Raw genomic sequence first — 16,972 nt, 5'->3', positions numbered from 1 at the left:
TGGTCTACTCAACAACACAAACATTACCAGATATTTTAATGCTAGTTCCTTTCTTAAGAGGCAGGAATGTAGTTAACAAAATGGTCTTTACTGGAAATTCTCAGGGTTGGGTTTCATGGAATTACTTCATTGGGTGAACTGGAAACATACCTTTCTCACTGCTTCATTTTATACAGTTGTGGATCCATGTTTGTGTCAGAGAAAAAAGGGTAGGCAAAGAAAACAAGTAGTGGTAGAGGGAGGGAGACATTGGGAAAAGAAAAGTAGAGAAAAGGGCCGTGTGAATTAAACCAGAGTCGAGATTAGTCTAATACAGGGGTGGGCAAACTTTTTGACTCGAGGGCCACAATGGGTTCTTAAACTGGACCGGAGGGCCGGAACAAAAGTATGGATGGAGTGTTTGTGTGAACTAATATAAATTCAAAGTAAACATCATTACATAAAAGGGTACGGTCTTTTTTTTTTTTAGTTTTATTCATTTCAAACAGGCCGGATTCGGCCCGCGGGTCGTAGTTTGCCCACGGCTGGTCTAATACTACTGCCAAGCTGTAATGAAGAGGATTTTGAGTGTCAAATTTAGGCAAAAGGTTTGAGTTTCTGTGAGATGGTAAACAGCAAAGGCAGCTGTGTTTGATCAACATTCTGGCCTTACTTTGGAAAGTGAAGGCTGGGGGCTTGGAAGGTGTTAAGAGGTTGAGAAGTTGAAAACTTACTGGATACCTGCAATTCCTTAAGTTCTTTTCCTTTTGTAGTGAAAAGTTTCAAACATATACAAAAAGATATGCAAAGACTATAATGAATTCTCAATATCTCTCACCTAGCTTCAGAAATTCTCAGCTTATGGCCAATCTTGTTTCATTTTTAGCTCCAACTATTTTCCTGCCCTGTAATTTTGAAGGGAATCCTAGAAATAATACAATTTTATCAATAAATATTTCAGATTTTGTCTCTAAAGGTAATCAGAGTACTACTGTTAAACAGAAAAATAAAAGTACTGAACTTCAAATATCCTGTCAATAGTGGATATTTCTGATTGTCTTGTTAAAAAAGTTTGTTTGATTTAGGTTTCAATTAAGTCCATACATTGCAATTCTTTGATATGTCTCGAGTCATAGTTAGAAACCTGAGATTCCTAAATTAGAATTTGAAATTAATCAAATTCATCAGAATGCTTTGCTATTAGCCTTATAATCATATCCACAAAGTGGCCAGATATTCAGCTGTCTTCAACTCAATTGCTGTTTGTGATTATGCTTCATCCTAAATGGCTTAATAAGATGCACAAAATGACCTAACTAAATCTTTCTCTTATTCATCAATTAATTGCAAAAGTTTATGTATAATTTTTAAAAACTTTTGTGAGGTCTGCCAGTACTTCATCATACCAACATATTCTGGCAAATGTCCCCCAAATATCCACCAGCCAAGAAACCTTTAAGGGTGATTGTTTGTGTGCTTTTTTTAATTGTATAATTCATTTATACAGAGAAATCATTTGGATTGATCTATATACAGTCTTTTTCAATTTTCACTTCCCCTGGCCAATTATAGTTCACATACCAATCAACATTTACTTTAATTTATAACCCTTACAAATTTGCCATGACACAGGACGTTTAGTCCAAAATTATAGACTAGGATCTCATTTGAACAGGAACACTTTATAATAAAAGATTAATCAGTCTTTTCCCCTCCTCTTATGAATAAATTCACCAAAATTGATCTAATATGGTCAAAATTCAACATATTCCATTGTCTTTTCAAACCCATTATTTGCAGGCATTATAAACCAAGGCAAATAAAGTCCACTTCCCCCATGCCTTCTACAACTTACTACACACCCTCAAGTTTAGCTTTTACTATCTCCTTTCACATTCTGGCACAACCAGATAGTTTTCCTTTAAGACAAAACTACTCTCTTTTCCCTCATTTTTTTTTTAATGCTTATTACCAGTCAACTGCCTTCCCTCTTGCTTCTCAGACAACACTAAAACTTTCAACAAAATTCATAAGGTGGTTTTTCTTTCAGTAATCTAGAATATACTGTCAGTTCATGTGTGTTTATCGCCTCAAAATGCTACACTTTAAAAATGGCAATTTTCTTAATTGGCTCAAAAACAGTATGGCTTGGTTTCACTTGGTAAAGTTAATATGATTTAAAATATATATATTTATATATATACACATACGCACACAAACACATTTTTAAATCAAGGAAACAAAATACTTTAAAGACATGCCAATCTGAAAGGCATCAAAGTAAAAAAATAAAACCAAATCCTAAAAACTACAATAAAAAAATTAAATAATTGGCAGGTTAAATGAACGAAAATGAGGAATGTGTAGTGGAAAAACTAACATAAAGCATTCCAGTTGATAAAATGGAAAACCTATTACGTTTTATGGTTTGTTTTCCAAGGAACTTATGTTTCAATGTAAATTCTGAAATATTCTATGTATTCCATGTAAACTTTAGATGCCAAAGTTAAAAATTCAAATTCTGCACACAAAGCTTATCAAAATAACACTGGTAAAATCCAAGTATTTGTAAAATTTTAAGTTTTGGCAAATGCTGCAAATTCCACAATTGGTTAGTATTGAAAAGTCATGATGAATGCAGAATGAAGAGAAAACCCATTTCATAAATATTTCATTTGACTGAAAATATCAGGCTTGAATGTTCTAAATAATCTTGAGAAAATATCTGGGGGGAAAAAAAGGATTGCAGTTTAATAGCAATCTGTGTATATATATATATATATATATATATATATATATATATCTTTAGCTGCCTTAACAAAAAAAAACAAAAAATAAAACAAACAAAAAAAAGGGAACAACCACCAAAACCAACCAAAAACATAGAAAATGTTAAGACTGGTATTAAGTAACCCTGCAATGCTCCCATGCTCACATTACAAGATAAAACAAACTGTACACATTTATAAATAAACAGTTTCTCCACTAGTTAACACTCTTTATACCAAAGTCTCTTTCCGTTTGCCACTAAAGTGGGCTTTGTCCCTTGATTTTCGGAAGCCAGATTGTGTTCGGTGTGCTCTGACACTCTTAATGTTGTCTGCGGTGTGCACCGGGGAGCCACATTCTGAAGTATCTCCATCAACTTCCACCTGAGTCACACTCGACACCGTAGATGACCTTCTCTGGGCTCTGATGTTCCCGGCTGCGGGGTTGTTCTCTTCATACTCCTCATGGAGCTCTGGCAAACCTTGCAGCTCAGGTGAACTAGTAGCCTGCTGGAAAGGGGCAATAGCAGTGCGAATACAATTGAACCACTGCTGTTTGTGGAACACATCATTTGCTTGTAGAGTGTGTGACTGGCCCGGAGAGGGATCTTGGAAGCGAACTCTAAAGATATTTTTAGCTAGAGAAATAAAAATGAAAAAAATAAAATAGCAGCTTTAAATAAATAAAAAGATTATTCTAGATAACATGGTCCTACTATCTTAATAAGGGTGCTGGTTATCCTATATAATAAAAGGCTAATATGCAAATTATCCCCTTGATTGGGAGTTTGACCAGGGGGTGGGGCCAGCCAACCAACCTCCTGTGTCCCCTCCCTCCAGCTGGACCAGCCCCCTAGTTTATAGAATATGCAAATCAATTAGGTAGATACATGATACAAAGTTTATACATGACTTATCAGATACACCTGCAGGTGTTAGAGCAGCAAAGCACTTTACACATTAATGAGTATAATAGTATATATAGGACAATGGAACCTATTTCATTTCTAATTTTTTGTGTAGGAACAGAATTCTTAAAGATTAAAACAAAATATATTTAGATTCTGAGTTTGTTTAAACTGTTTTAAAGCTAGTATTTTTACCTTTATCTGAGTTGCTGAAAGCCCCTCGAAAGGATCCTCCCATTCTCACATCTCCGTCCTGTAGGTCTTCCAAGACCAGCTCTTGCACTGGGATAGGCTGCCGGTAAACCTGGTAAGAGTGACGGTCATTTCGTGTAACAGGCCGGGTCAAAACCAAGATGTCTTGAAACAGGAAAATGTAAAGTTTCTGGAGAAAGGGGAAACAAATGCTTCTTAAGTATGGCACTTGGTGACTGTAGGTGATTACAATCCACTGTTAAAATAACTGGATTTGACATTAATTTCATCACATTAATTTACTAAGATACCCTTACAAATGACCCCATAAAGATGGCTATTCAAGGCTGTGCATATCCTACACAAACAGCTTTTCTAATCTTAGACTACATAAAACCTTTAAAATTGGTGTGTAACATTAGATTAAGCAGTAGCTGAGTAAATGCTACTCCCCACAAAGACCTGATTATCAGTAGTAACATGACTAGAAACACCAGTACTGTATTCCATCGTTTTCTAACAAAGGAAGGATTAAAAAATGCAAGCTGATAAAAATGTTAATTAATGGTTCTGCTTTGTCACAAATAAAAAATCAGAGATATCACACTTCAACTTTTTCCAAAAAGAACCTCAACTTATAAACTGAGCTTTTGGAAAGCACTTTCTGAAACAAAAATACTATCTATCCAAGCTTAAACTTAGTTCTAGCTGGTGCTTTTGTAATTATTTAAAAAAATAAGTTTGCTTTCATTCAATCTGCTGCAGAAATGTGTTCAGTAGTACTAAGAAAGACTTCTATCACTATAAAATAAACTCTACATTTTTTGAATATTCTTTGTTATTAAATATTATGAAATTAACAATTTATTTAGAAAGGAATCTCCTAGCCAAACAAGTTGATGACTTATGCATCAAAACAAAATATTATTGATTCTCCACTAAGGCATTTAAGTAATTCATGAGAAATCATGTTTGCTTTATCAAATAACATCAAATAAAGACCAGTAACCTTCTTTCACTATGTGATAAATTTAAACAGGGTTGGAAAAGAAAAATAATAGCTCACTTCATATTAGCATTCAAATGCACTCACATGTCCATTTTTGTTCTTCAGTTCCCCGTGACAAAGCAATACTTTGCTTGCCTCAATTCTAGGATCCTTCTGCTTTTCATCCAGATATTCCAGTTTGTCAATGTAATATTGGCATTCTGATTCGCCTTTCTTCAAGTTGATATCAGAGAGAACGCCTTGTATTATCAGTACCTAAAAATTATCAAAACATTGATGGAGCATTTTCAGTTTACTAATTTATCCTGCTCCCCTATAAGGCTAAAACATCTTTTAAAATGATAAAATTTTAAAGCTTACAGGGACCCTAGAAATCAGTAAATTCCATCAGTCCCTTCATTCTACATATAAAAAAACAGCCTCAGCCAAATTGGGTGATTTGCCCAAAGTCACATAGCTAGCTAGTGAAAGAGATCAGATTAGAATCCAGTTTTGTGATTACAATATATTACGTCTCTTTATACTATGCAGTGCACTACGATACTGGGTACTAAAAAACAACAAAACACTTCACTATGCTGGTGTGATGTGCATTAAATTTGAAAGTATCATTGTAAATCTTTCTAAGGCAAGCTAATATATAAATTTGCAAAACATAAGAGTCATGTATTTGACTACTTACAGCTTCTTCCAGAAGCTGAACATCAGGGTGGTCTTTTGGAGTATGTCTAAGAATTTCTTTTAACAGTAAAGGGTATTTGACTAGGCGACTTCGAGGAATATCTAGGAAGCTCCAAAGATCTAGTTTTCGACTGAAGGGAGACTCAAGACATCGTTGGAGAAAGTCCTGGACTCTTGGATCTTGTTTCTTTTGATCAAGAAGAGCTTTGGCTGCCAGCTGGTTACTACAATAGCCTTTGTAGGCATTCAAGCCTGGCAACTACAGAGTAATTAAAGAAAACAAAGTATGGTAAGTTTCTGTTATGATTTAGTCCATTAGTAAGTCTGTGAACACGAAACACAAAAACTACAGCTATTCTTAAAAGTTTTAACAAGCTGTGAAAATTTTCCTGCAGGTGACAATGGGGGAAGGATAGTGTTTTGGGTTGAAATCAGAACACCCTATTCCGATAATCTGACTAAATTCAACCAAAGACTCATGACTTCCCCCAAATTCAGTTAGATGCTATTCTTCTGTATTCCCAGGACACCTGAGTGTTCCTCTGGCACATTCATCACCAACTCTGAGACTTTTATATAGTGGACAGATATTCTTTCACTAGATTTTAAATGTACAAACTGTCTTTCATCACTGAATCTCCTGTGATCCCTCCTAGAACAGTGCCTAGTATCTGGCAGGCACAAATGTTAAGCAAAAGAATGAAACAAATAATTAATGACATATACTGTGGGGATTCTGTCCAAAGAGGAAATATATATATATATATATATATATTTTTAAACTATCATTCATGAAGTATTTGTTTTTTAAACAGAGACTATACTAGTAACTTCTTACAGCTACATAAGTTTGTTCAGTTTTAATGTCTTATCTATTTTTATAATCCAGTTACTGGATCAAATCACCTGAGATTCATAAAAAATGACAAGTATAGAAAATATGTAAAAAACTATCTGAAGCAAACAACTCGCTACATACCCAGTTCACAAGAATGTCACCAATCTGCTCTATTGTTCCAGAAGGTTTGGTTGCTTCTCCTAATCTTGCCAACAAATCTGAAGTATAAAAAAGCAGAAATACCAATAGTAGGCTTATTTTTAAAGTACTTCAGCATTAAATTAGTAGTTTAGATGTAAAATTATCTGTGTTACTACTGTTCAGATACTAATAAAAATTAAGGAGCATGTTTTACCTTCATGCAGAGGTATATAAGCATCCAGATCACCAAATATTTGTGTTAGTTCCTCTTCTGACATAATAGACAACTTTAACATGGGGTCATGGTAGGCCTATTAGATAGGAAGAAATGTGTCACACAAAGATATTGAGCAAATAAAACACGAGAGGATCTGTATTTGAATGTAATTATTCCTTTTTCTTAAAAACTAGCGGGGAATTCTATTCGTTACACATAAAAGACATTAAGGTATATATTAATCCCCAAGTAGATGCTCTTACTGATATTCATACTTGAAGAGATGTGTTGAATAAATCTCATCTAAAAAAAGTATTCATCAGTAGGTATTTTCTACTTTTCTTCTTGTAAAGGTTAAGAAAACTATCCTTTAGAATTTGTGAAATATTTTTAAAAACTAGGGCATATAATAAAGTTATTTACTGACCTTTCTTGCAAGCTTGAGATCCTCAATTAAATCCTGTTCACCTCGAGACATTTCATATATTGCCTAAAAAAAAGTCCAGCAAACATGATAGGTCATTCCTTTTTTGAGAAAAGAAAATTATATACAATTGATATTTAGAACAGTGCTTTTTAAAGTGACTCAGTCTGAAATCTGTAATTCAGAATGGAATCTCAAATAAGAGGCTGCCATGTTTCATGATTTTACCCTCTCCTTAAGAGTTGTTAAGTTTGATGACCATCACTCATCAAAAAGTGCTATTCAGATACAGAAATGCAAGTTGATTTTGTGACAGGCATTAATTTGCTATTCTTCTTGCAAAATACGTTTAAAAAATAGGGACTATTTTAAAAAATATAAGTCAATAAATATGGTCTACTGGATGCCAGCATACCTCCTGACGTTTAATTTCTTTGGTAGTTAAAGACTCCTTCATGCTGACGTCTAACATCTCTGACCACAATACACTACTTCTCCTTTTAGCAGGTGTTGGGACTGTTGATCTGCTGGACCACTTCTGGGCGGAAGCTGGAGATCTATTGTCACCACGAAGGGTAAATGACTTAAAAGAAAACAAACAAACAAAAAGAGGTGGATAAAAGAGAAAAGATTTGGAAGACACAGTAATTATTCCCTTTTCTTAAAAAATAGACAAATTAATACCAAAGTTCTGAGAATTTCTCTATGCATAAAACAGCCATTTATCCAAGCTTTAATCTATCATTTTAAAGTATTTATCAGCCAAAATTACTTTTTGGGAAGAAAAACAATCCAAGACGAAGATTTGATATAAGATACAAAGTAGCCGAAACCGGTTTGGCTCAGTGGATAGAGCGTCGACCTGCGGACTGAAAGGTCCAGGGTTCGATTCCGGTCAAGGGCATATACGTTGGTTGCGGGCACACCCCCAGTAGGAGATGTGCAGGAGGCAGCTGGTCGATGTTTCTCTCTCATTGATGTTTCTAACTCTCTATCTCTCTCCCTTCCTCTCTGTAAAAAATCAATAAAATATATTAAAAAAAAAAAAAAAAGATACAAAGTAATAAAATGAAGTCACATTAGTATGTTCTGGTAACAATATTTCTTACCAACATATTCCAAAATGAAAAATTATGTTTAAGTATAATAATATAAACCTGTTTGTACAACTCAAAGAAAAAGACAAATCTGAGGCTTCTATAAAATGTCCCTTTCACTACATTACTGCTCCCCATCCCCTCCCTCACTGACCTGTATTGTTTGACCAAAACGTCTGACTGCTCCATTTCTTACAGGAGAGATCAAATTTGCCAAGGATGTGACCCGAGCTAGAGGACGAACTCTTTTATTGCTTGGCTCCTGTAAAAACAAATACAGATTATGTTAAAATACTAAGAATACTTATCTTATATAATAAAAGCCTAATATGCTAAGTGTCCGGTTGACCAGTTGGCCGTTCAACCAATCAAAGCGTAATATGCTAATGATATGCTAAGGCTGCTCAACCGCTCGCTATGATGTGCACTGACCACCGGGGGTATACACTCGGACCAGCTTGCTGCTGGGGTCTGGCCAATTGAGACTGAGCAAGACGGGCCAGACACACCCTAGAACCCTCCTGCGGTCCCTCCCTGGCTGGCCAACCTCCCACACATCCCTCCCTGGCCCCAATCGTGCACCGAGGGGTCCCTCGGTCTGGTCTATGTCCTCTAGCAATCTGGGACCCCCTCAGGGGATGTCGGAGAGCCAGTTTTGGCCTGATGGCAGAACAACTGGCCACTATGACACACACTGACCACCAGGGGGCAGACGCTCAACGCAGGAGCTGTCCCCTGGTGATCAGTACACTCCCACAGGGGGGAGCGTCACTCAGCCAGAAGCCAGGCTCACAGCTGGCAAGTGCAGTGGTGGCGGTGGGAGCCTCTCCCACCTCCCCAGCAGTGCTAAGGATGTCTGACTGACGGCTTAGGCCCACTCCCCTAAGTCGTTAGTCGGACAACCCTCAAGGGCTCCTGGACTGCGAAAGGGCATAAGCCGGGCTGAGTGACCCCCCCTCCCGAGTGCACGAATTTTGTGCACCAGGCCTCTAATTAAAAAATAAGTGGTATAAAAAGCCAGTCAAATATCTGAATTATCATGGGGCACATAACAAATATCATTAAACAGAAGAAAAACTAAAATTAAAACAAATTAGATTCTAAAACCCTATAGAACTTTTTAGTTTAGTATAGAGATTAACTTTTAAAAAACCATATTATGAAAATTATCAAACATACATAAGAATGGAGAATAGTATAATGGATCTCATGTGCTTATCTCTCAGCCTTCAACAGTTTTTGGTGGAAAAATTTGTTTCATGTCTGCCCCTACTGGAATATTTTAAAGCAAATCCAAAACTCTGTATCATTTCATTCTTAAATACTTCATTTAGAGACTAGCTTTTAAATGAACATGTATGACACTGGAATGGATCATAGGAGGTGTTCAAGCAGAGACAGGGGTCAGTGGTTAAGAGCATTCAGGCTCTGGAATAAGACTGGGCCTAAATCCTGGTTATAGAACTTGTTAGGCAACATCGTAGGCCTCAGTTTTCTTATCTGTTAAATGAAGTTAGTATTAGAACTTCTCTTATAAAGTTGTTATGAAGGTTAAATAAAATATGTTTAAAGGGTTCAGATTAGTGCTTGAAACATACTAAGTTTTAATTATTACTAATATTTTTTTTCTCAGAAATGTTTCCACTTACTATGTAAATGTTGGCATTTAGAAATAATTAGATCTTCTCTTAACTTATTAACTTAAAGGAAAATACAGAGACATGCAGAAGAAATACTTATTTTTCTACATGTATTATTTAAAAATAACAGTATATAGCAAACACATCACTTATTCAAGGATCTCAAAAGTTTACAAAATTCATTATTCTAATTTTACTGCTAGGAAAATGGAGGCATACCATTAGGTGACTCATACAACTATTGAAATAAAGAAGGACAGATCATAAAACAGGCCTATCGTTTATGTCTATAGAGTATAATTATTTGTTTGTATTTGATGCCTTTGACAATTGTGGCATCTTGACAAAATAATTTTGATGGGTATTCAGAAGGATCTATAATTAAAAATTTATATTAAAGTTAGCACTTAAAAATAAAAACTACCATTTAAAAATGATAGATGAAATTTTTTTTTCCTAAAAATTTTTTGATATGACTAAAGTCATACAAAAAAAGTAAGGGCTGTGGAAATTGAGTAAAAATAATCCCCTAAAGTAATTTAAGAATAAAGTGACAGAAAGAGTTAAAATTCTCTGGAAAGAAACTTAAATGATTCAAATAGTCAAAGAAGCAATTAGGCTTATTAAAGCTACTACATATATTATTAACCTTTTTCCATATATATATATATGAACAATACCTACTAAAGTAAGGAGACTTTGTAGATAATCAATTCAGGCCTTTGAAGGCCTTAAGAGGAGCTCTAGACCAACCCTCCCCCACCAAAATAATTAACTCCAAAGTAAAACTTTGACTATAAAGCCACTAATGTGCAAACATTAAATGAACTGAAAAAGAAACCTTCAAGATATGTTGTAAAATGACACACTGTGTGGCTGAGGACATGTGTGAATGCCTTTACAATATACATCTGTGCAAGACAGAAGTGACACATGCATGGGCAGAAGGTCTAACATAAGGCATTCCTTTCTATTTAGTAAAGACAGAACAAAGAATCTTCTGTTTGAATGGAGATACAATGACCTCACAAAGTAAGATATGCCAACATTAACTAGAAACAAAGCAGATGTCAGAAATTCTGTTCTACTTTTTGGAAAAAGGTTAATTCCTCTTCCTTGTTTAAACATAACAAATTTGACTTCCTAGTAAATCACAAAATATTTAATTTCAATTTAAAAGTCTATGGAAAGGTACTATTCCCAGTGAATTTGAAAGGAAAAATTAGTTTAGCTAGGAAGAAGATAATATTTGATATCTATTTTATTACATAAGATCAAATTAATGATAAAAAGTCTTTATAGGGTCAGTTTACTATACAACTATTTTCCTGATAACTCAAATTATGTGACATTTAAAACTAAAACTACAGAATTTAAATTTAGATAATTAAATGTAATATATCAAAAGCATCTTTCTGAAACTACTGTGGATTTTGTTTATGCAGTCTCTTTAGGGTGGCAGGATATCATGCTAAAGCAGTAATCTGGTGGTTAAAAATGTTCCACAGTCCTTTAGAAACCCATCTATAATCTCACTTTTTCACAAAGGATATATTAGTCTTAAGAGTTTAATCTAATCTAAGATGTCCAGGTAAGAGTGCCTAGCTAGCTCAGTAAGTAGAGCATGAGACTTAAAATGTCTTGTTAAGAAAGTATGGTACTAAATCAGGAAATGTGGGTGGTGGCGGTGGGGGTAATGGGAGGACACCTTTGTACATTTCACACATACTTTTGGGGATCCAATAGTAACTTTCCTACCTTACTAAAAGGACATATTGAGTGTTTGACAGACACAACACAAATATTTAGCAAATATATTTCAAAAGTAAAAAAAATTTTAATGAATGACTTGGAAAGTGTGATTGAAATGTGAAAATGTAATACTGAATTATGGTTCACTACTAATTTCAGGATATATGCACTATTTGAAAAAAATATAATACAAAAAACTTTTGTGGAAAAGTGATATGGATTAATTAGGCATTCATGAGTCACCCAGAGGACTGGGACGAAAATGTGTCTTTTAAAATACAGGTTTGGATTTGGCTCGTGTGAGCTACAACCAGAAATAGTTTTCTTTAGAGATTAAGATGAACCATATTTAATTCTTATAGATTGGTTAATAAGAACCTAAACATTCACACTGTCAAAAACATATTTTGAAGACAAAGTTTTTCGAGAATTGGTATCAAACCTACCCTTTGCATAGGTATCAAACCTACCCTAACGATGCAGGTACAGTGTTTGGAGGTGATGAAGGAAGAGAGGGGGCAGGAGTCTACTTATCTTATCATCACTCAAATTAAGGCTTACATAATGGTTTTGTTGCTGCTGTTGTTTAATTTTATTTGGAGTGCTGTTAACAGCATTATGGTGACTACAAAAACCTTAAAATACAGGTACCAGATATTGAAACTATATAGCTCTGCAAAAGACAATCTGAAAATCTATGTGAACAAAGAATACCAAGAAGTTTTATATGCTCAAGGACCTTTCTATCACAGGCAACCTTTCACCAGGGCAAAGTTCACTTAGATGGGGAAAAACATTCAACAACCTCTACCATAAATTTATGTTGTTTATTTAGGTTAGCTTTTAATCAAGCTATCTAGTTTAGCTAGGGGAATCTGCCTTGAGACTGAGCTTTTAATCAATCTATTTATTTTACTAATCCACCTGTAGTCAGACTTTATGCTTTAAAATATTTTCTAGATATTTATTTATAACCAGAAAAAAAGTTTTACTGGGATGTACCTTGCACATAAAAGCAACAACATGGAAAACTTCTATTGTGAACTGAGTTTGTGGTTTTTTTTCCCCGTTTTTTTTAAAAAAGGTTTCTTCTACTAATGGTGTCACATAAGAGGATCTATATTACTAATGAACCCAAAACTGTACTTTATAAATAAAAACAGTACGGGTTTGGGTTCATTAGTTTGGGTTACTGGATAAATAATTTTCTCTTCTACTTGGCAAGAACTTTAAAATAAGAAGAATGAAAAAGTTACTTATAAAAAGATAAAAATGAGTTAAGAGCACATAGGATTTCTTCCCTTTCTACTTAGTAATTGAAATAGCCAAATTTAGTTATTTATTTAAGGCTGTGTTGGTAGCACCAAAAACCTGACAATATCCCTGTTGTTTTTAATATTTGGAATAAAGGTACATCAGAAACATGGCTAGTGTCTGATACCAAACAAAAAAGGTTAGTTTTTTTATGGTCCAAAAGATGATTAGTTTCAGTATTTACACTGGTCACCATGTATGACTTGCTCTAATCAATGAAAATGCTTAGATTATTTTGAGAAAACTGAAACATATAAGCAAAAACCAAACAGAGAAACAAAAACCAAAGTTAAACCACACCAAAGGAAAGCATACCTTCTAAAGATGGCAGCTATTTTAACAACGAAAAGGTGTATGTATGTATGATTCACAGCTTTACTGAACCTTAAGAACTGCACATATTTAAAATATATAATTCACAAGTTTTGATATTTGTATATAGCCACAAAACTATCACCACAATAAAGTATATACAGTTAATGAAGTACAGAAACATTAAATATACTGTATTCTGTAGTATAAGTGGAATATTCATATGATATTAAATCAACTGTCAACATTAAATAAAATAGCATAAAAATCACAACTTATTTTGATAAATGTTCATACAGATTTCTAAAAACCACACTGACTTCAAACAATTAAAGCAAGGAGGGTGGCTGTAGCTAAATAATAATTCACTGGTTTAAATATTTTAACATATTTTTCTTTCTGAAGAAAAAAAAGTTGCATACAATTAACTTATTAGATGTGGAAAGAAAAATAAAAACAAGCACTAGATCAGATCGCATTTTAGTTGCAGTTTGTTCACTAGTTGGGAGAGGAGTCTTATTTATTCCATAAAGTAGTTTCTAAAACTAGATAACATAAATGTAAGTTAAAAAAATAGTAACTATTTAATAAGCATTAGAAATGTGACCAATTTAAGCAAATTGAGCAGCATAACACTTAAAATCTTTTTCTGTTTCAAGTTTGCATACACTCATACTATGCCTATGTATAAACCTAACTATAACATAGTTCCTAAACTTTACCAAAGTTCCTGAACACATTTCAAACTTGCATTTTAACACTCAGCAAGATCAAAAGTTAAGTTTAAAATTATACTGTTTATAAATTATTAAGAATCTTAAAGTTCTGTGGAATGAGAAGACATCCTTTTGGCTTAAATTTTCTCTAAAAGTCTTACCTCTGGTTCTCTGAAGGACTGATTATTCACATCTAGGACTCGTATAGTCCTTTTAATAGGCAGGAGACCTCCAATCTCATCATGAGCCACCATGCTTCACCAAGTATCCCTTAAAATCTTTAGAATTAATCCACATCCAAGTCGCCCTATAACCAACCACTACTCAGACACACAGGTTTTTCTTCTGAGTGCTCAGCTACCCTTGGCAGCCATTTGCCCATGCCTCTTCCTTGTGGTGGAGCTAACTGCCTCTGGGAGCAGCAGTGAAAAAGCACACAGACCTCAAGGCTCTGTGGGAGGGGCTTGCTTCGGACCAGGCTCCAGTGGGCGGGCACCTAACAGACACGTGACTACAGCTAACTGACAGCTGGGCACACCTAGGCTTCTCAATTTTCACTGTGCAAGAGAAAGCTCTTTATCAAGAGGTTTAGAATGTCTACATTAAGACCAGAGGGGAAAAGGAAACTGGGTTAATGTAAGGCTTTTCCTGATTTAAAAGCACTCCCAAAGGGAAATTAATTGCTTATTTAGGTTACTTACTCTAGTACTTAGTCATAGACAGGAATCCTTTTTTTTATAAAACCCTATTGCCTAGAAAGAAATTTAGTATGGGCAAGTTGACAACTTTAAGAAAATAATAATTCAGAATTAAATAAGTGTATATACTGAAGGAAAGCCTAATTATCCTGGGACTTTGCCTTTATTTTACTTGAGTATAAGTATATTCACAATTGTAAAATTATGTAAGTCTTTAGAAACTGGTTCCCATCATGTTTTCTTCAGACTAACAGAGTAAGTGCAGTAGGCACACTTCAGGTCACTCTGTTCTTGAAATAAATGTGAAGTATAATTAGGCTATCTCACAGTTTAAAGTTCAGTATTTCTTAAGACTTAAAGGCAGATACTTTTTCTTTGTTTTAAAATTTTGATATCTGTGTAATAGATTTTTATAACAAATACACAAAAGGTGATTTCTGTTCTAAAAATGTGTAACAGGGTCCTTCTCTATTCTGAATTAACCTTGATATAGTCCTAATAGGGTCAAAAATCTACATAAAAAGTCTTGCATTTTACAGCTGAAGAAATGAAGTTCACAGAGTTGAAGTGAGGTCACATACTAGTGACAGTCTCTAAATTTCTAGTCTAAATCCTTTCTTCTCTGGAAAAACACTACTTCTGTTGGTTTGGTAGTCCTGCTATGAAACCGATTTTCTTCTTTAACATAAAGTACTGTATTCTATTTTGAAATGCAGGATTTTTATCCTAACTATGGAAGGCACACTGCTGGTAATCTGCAAAAATAATTCCATTCTTAGGATTTATTAGGAGCAGAGAAATCTGAAAAATCTACTGTGTAGAAGGCATTATTCTAGATAATGAGGGTGGTACAAAAAAACAGGTTTCATATCTAATCCTAAAGTGCTAATAGGCCACTGTGTAAAGGTAGGGCACACGAAGAGATAACTAATATAAGACAGCTTTTGAAAATTCGAGAATAACCTATATAGCTAGTAAGTGTTACAGGAGTTCAGAAGAAGAAACCACTTCTGGTAGTTTTCTGAGCTGAGATGAGGAAAGACGCTAGGGAAGAGGCTTTAAGATGTTATTTCATGCCTTGAAGGCCATGTTATTTTTCACAGGTCTGAGCAAGGGAAGAGTGCAAGGCTTTCTCAAAGAAACAAAATGAATTCAGTGCGAGGTCACGGGCTATGGGTAAAGACAAAGGAGCAGAGAGTTTTATTGAGCAGGTGTGGGAGATAAATGAAAGTTATGTTGTAAAGTGGTGTTGAAGATGGTTTTAAAGATGGCTGCAAACAATGCAAAAGTCACAATCAGGTATCAAGAACTCTGTAAGGTAGGAAACTATATGCAAGAGACAACATATGCGAGAAGTCTAAGATGCCTATGATTTTCAAGTTCAGAGGGGTAACTGTTAATGCAAATAAAGAAATATGGAGGAATGAGCTTTGAAAGAAAATTCTGAGTATCATTTTAGATGAGTCTGAGGTGGTGGAAGAACATGCAATTGAAAATACTGACCTAGTGCTTGGAAATGCTTGGCAAGGACTTGGAAGAGGTCAGAGGATAGATTTAGACTGGGGAGTCAGACACAAAGAAATCAGAGTTGAAGTTTTGGGAGTGAATGAAACACCTGGGAGAAAATCTGGACAAAAAGAACAGGGGTCCAAAGATCTAACTTTGGAGAAATGCTAAGGGAAGAAGAAATTTGCAGGAGCAGTCAGAAAGAAACAAAGCAAGATGCCAAGGGGAGAAAAAGTATTAATTACAGCAAAAAGGTTAAGAAGAGTAAGAAAAGATTCATGGATTTAGTTTAATTGATAAGTTTAATGAGGACCTCAAGTGTGCTAGTTCATTGAAATAAAGACAGAAGATTACAGAGGTTGAAGAGTGAGTAGAGCAAATAAATAGTGGGCATAGCCCTAGCTGGTTTGACTCAGTGGATAGAACGTCAGCCTATCAAAATAAAACAAAACAATAAAGTGGACATAGACTATTTATGATGACAATCTATACAAAACAATTTACTAAGGTTTGCAGGACAATGTTATTTCTTGCAGTAAGAGCCAACACTGCTCTTCTGTAAACACCAATGTGTTTTGTATTCAAGATGATGCTAATAATTCATCTTTCTGTATTGAGACTTTTTTTTTAATCCTCACCTGAGGATATCTTTCCATTGATTTTTAGAGAGAAGGAAAGACAGAGAGAAATATCAATGTGAGAGAAACACATTGATTGGTTGCCTCCTGTAAGAGCCCCAACCAGGGCCCAAACTGCAGAGGAGCCTGCAATCGAGGTACG

General features: G+C 34.8%; 1 protein-coding gene across 2 annotated transcripts in view; it reads right to left on the bottom strand.

Annotated features, from left to right (window-relative positions):
• Positions 1-1,441: 1,441 nt before the first annotated feature.
• Positions 1,442-16,972, bottom strand: part of NET1 (neuroepithelial cell transforming 1) — a 70,026-nt gene continuing 54,495 nt past the window's right edge. Inside the window, exons 1-10 of one of the 2 annotated variants that reach the window (XM_070391346.1) lie at positions 14,150-14,399; positions 8,409-8,516; positions 7,573-7,740; positions 7,161-7,223; positions 6,731-6,827; positions 6,517-6,593; positions 5,539-5,796; positions 4,941-5,111; positions 3,851-4,037; positions 1,442-3,385 (exon numbers count right to left, since the gene is read on the bottom strand). In XM_070391346.1, the coding sequence (XP_070247447.1) occupies positions 2,979-3,385; positions 3,851-4,037; positions 4,941-5,111; positions 5,539-5,796; positions 6,517-6,593; positions 6,731-6,827; positions 7,161-7,223; positions 7,573-7,740; positions 8,409-8,516; positions 14,150-14,242 (1,629 nt within the window). In that variant the 5' untranslated portion in view covers positions 14,243-14,399 and the 3' untranslated portion in view covers positions 1,442-2,978. Of the gene's footprint in view, positions 3,386-3,850; positions 4,038-4,940; positions 5,112-5,538; positions 5,797-6,516; positions 6,594-6,730; positions 6,828-7,160; positions 7,224-7,572; positions 7,741-8,408; positions 8,517-14,149; positions 14,400-16,972 lie in introns of those variants that run through there. The other variant, XM_070391340.1, reaches the window with a different exon arrangement.

The sequence above is a fragment of the Myotis yumanensis genome, unplaced genomic scaffold (genome assembly GCF_028538775.1).
Source record: "Myotis yumanensis isolate MYYU_CA2020_CCGP unplaced genomic scaffold, mMyoYum1.0.hap1 SCAF_1, whole genome shotgun sequence".
Taxonomy (NCBI): domain Eukaryota; kingdom Metazoa; phylum Chordata; class Mammalia; order Chiroptera; family Vespertilionidae; genus Myotis; species Myotis yumanensis.
Note: the sequence above shows the minus strand (reverse complement) of the source record. Positions and strands in the feature narration are given on the sequence as shown.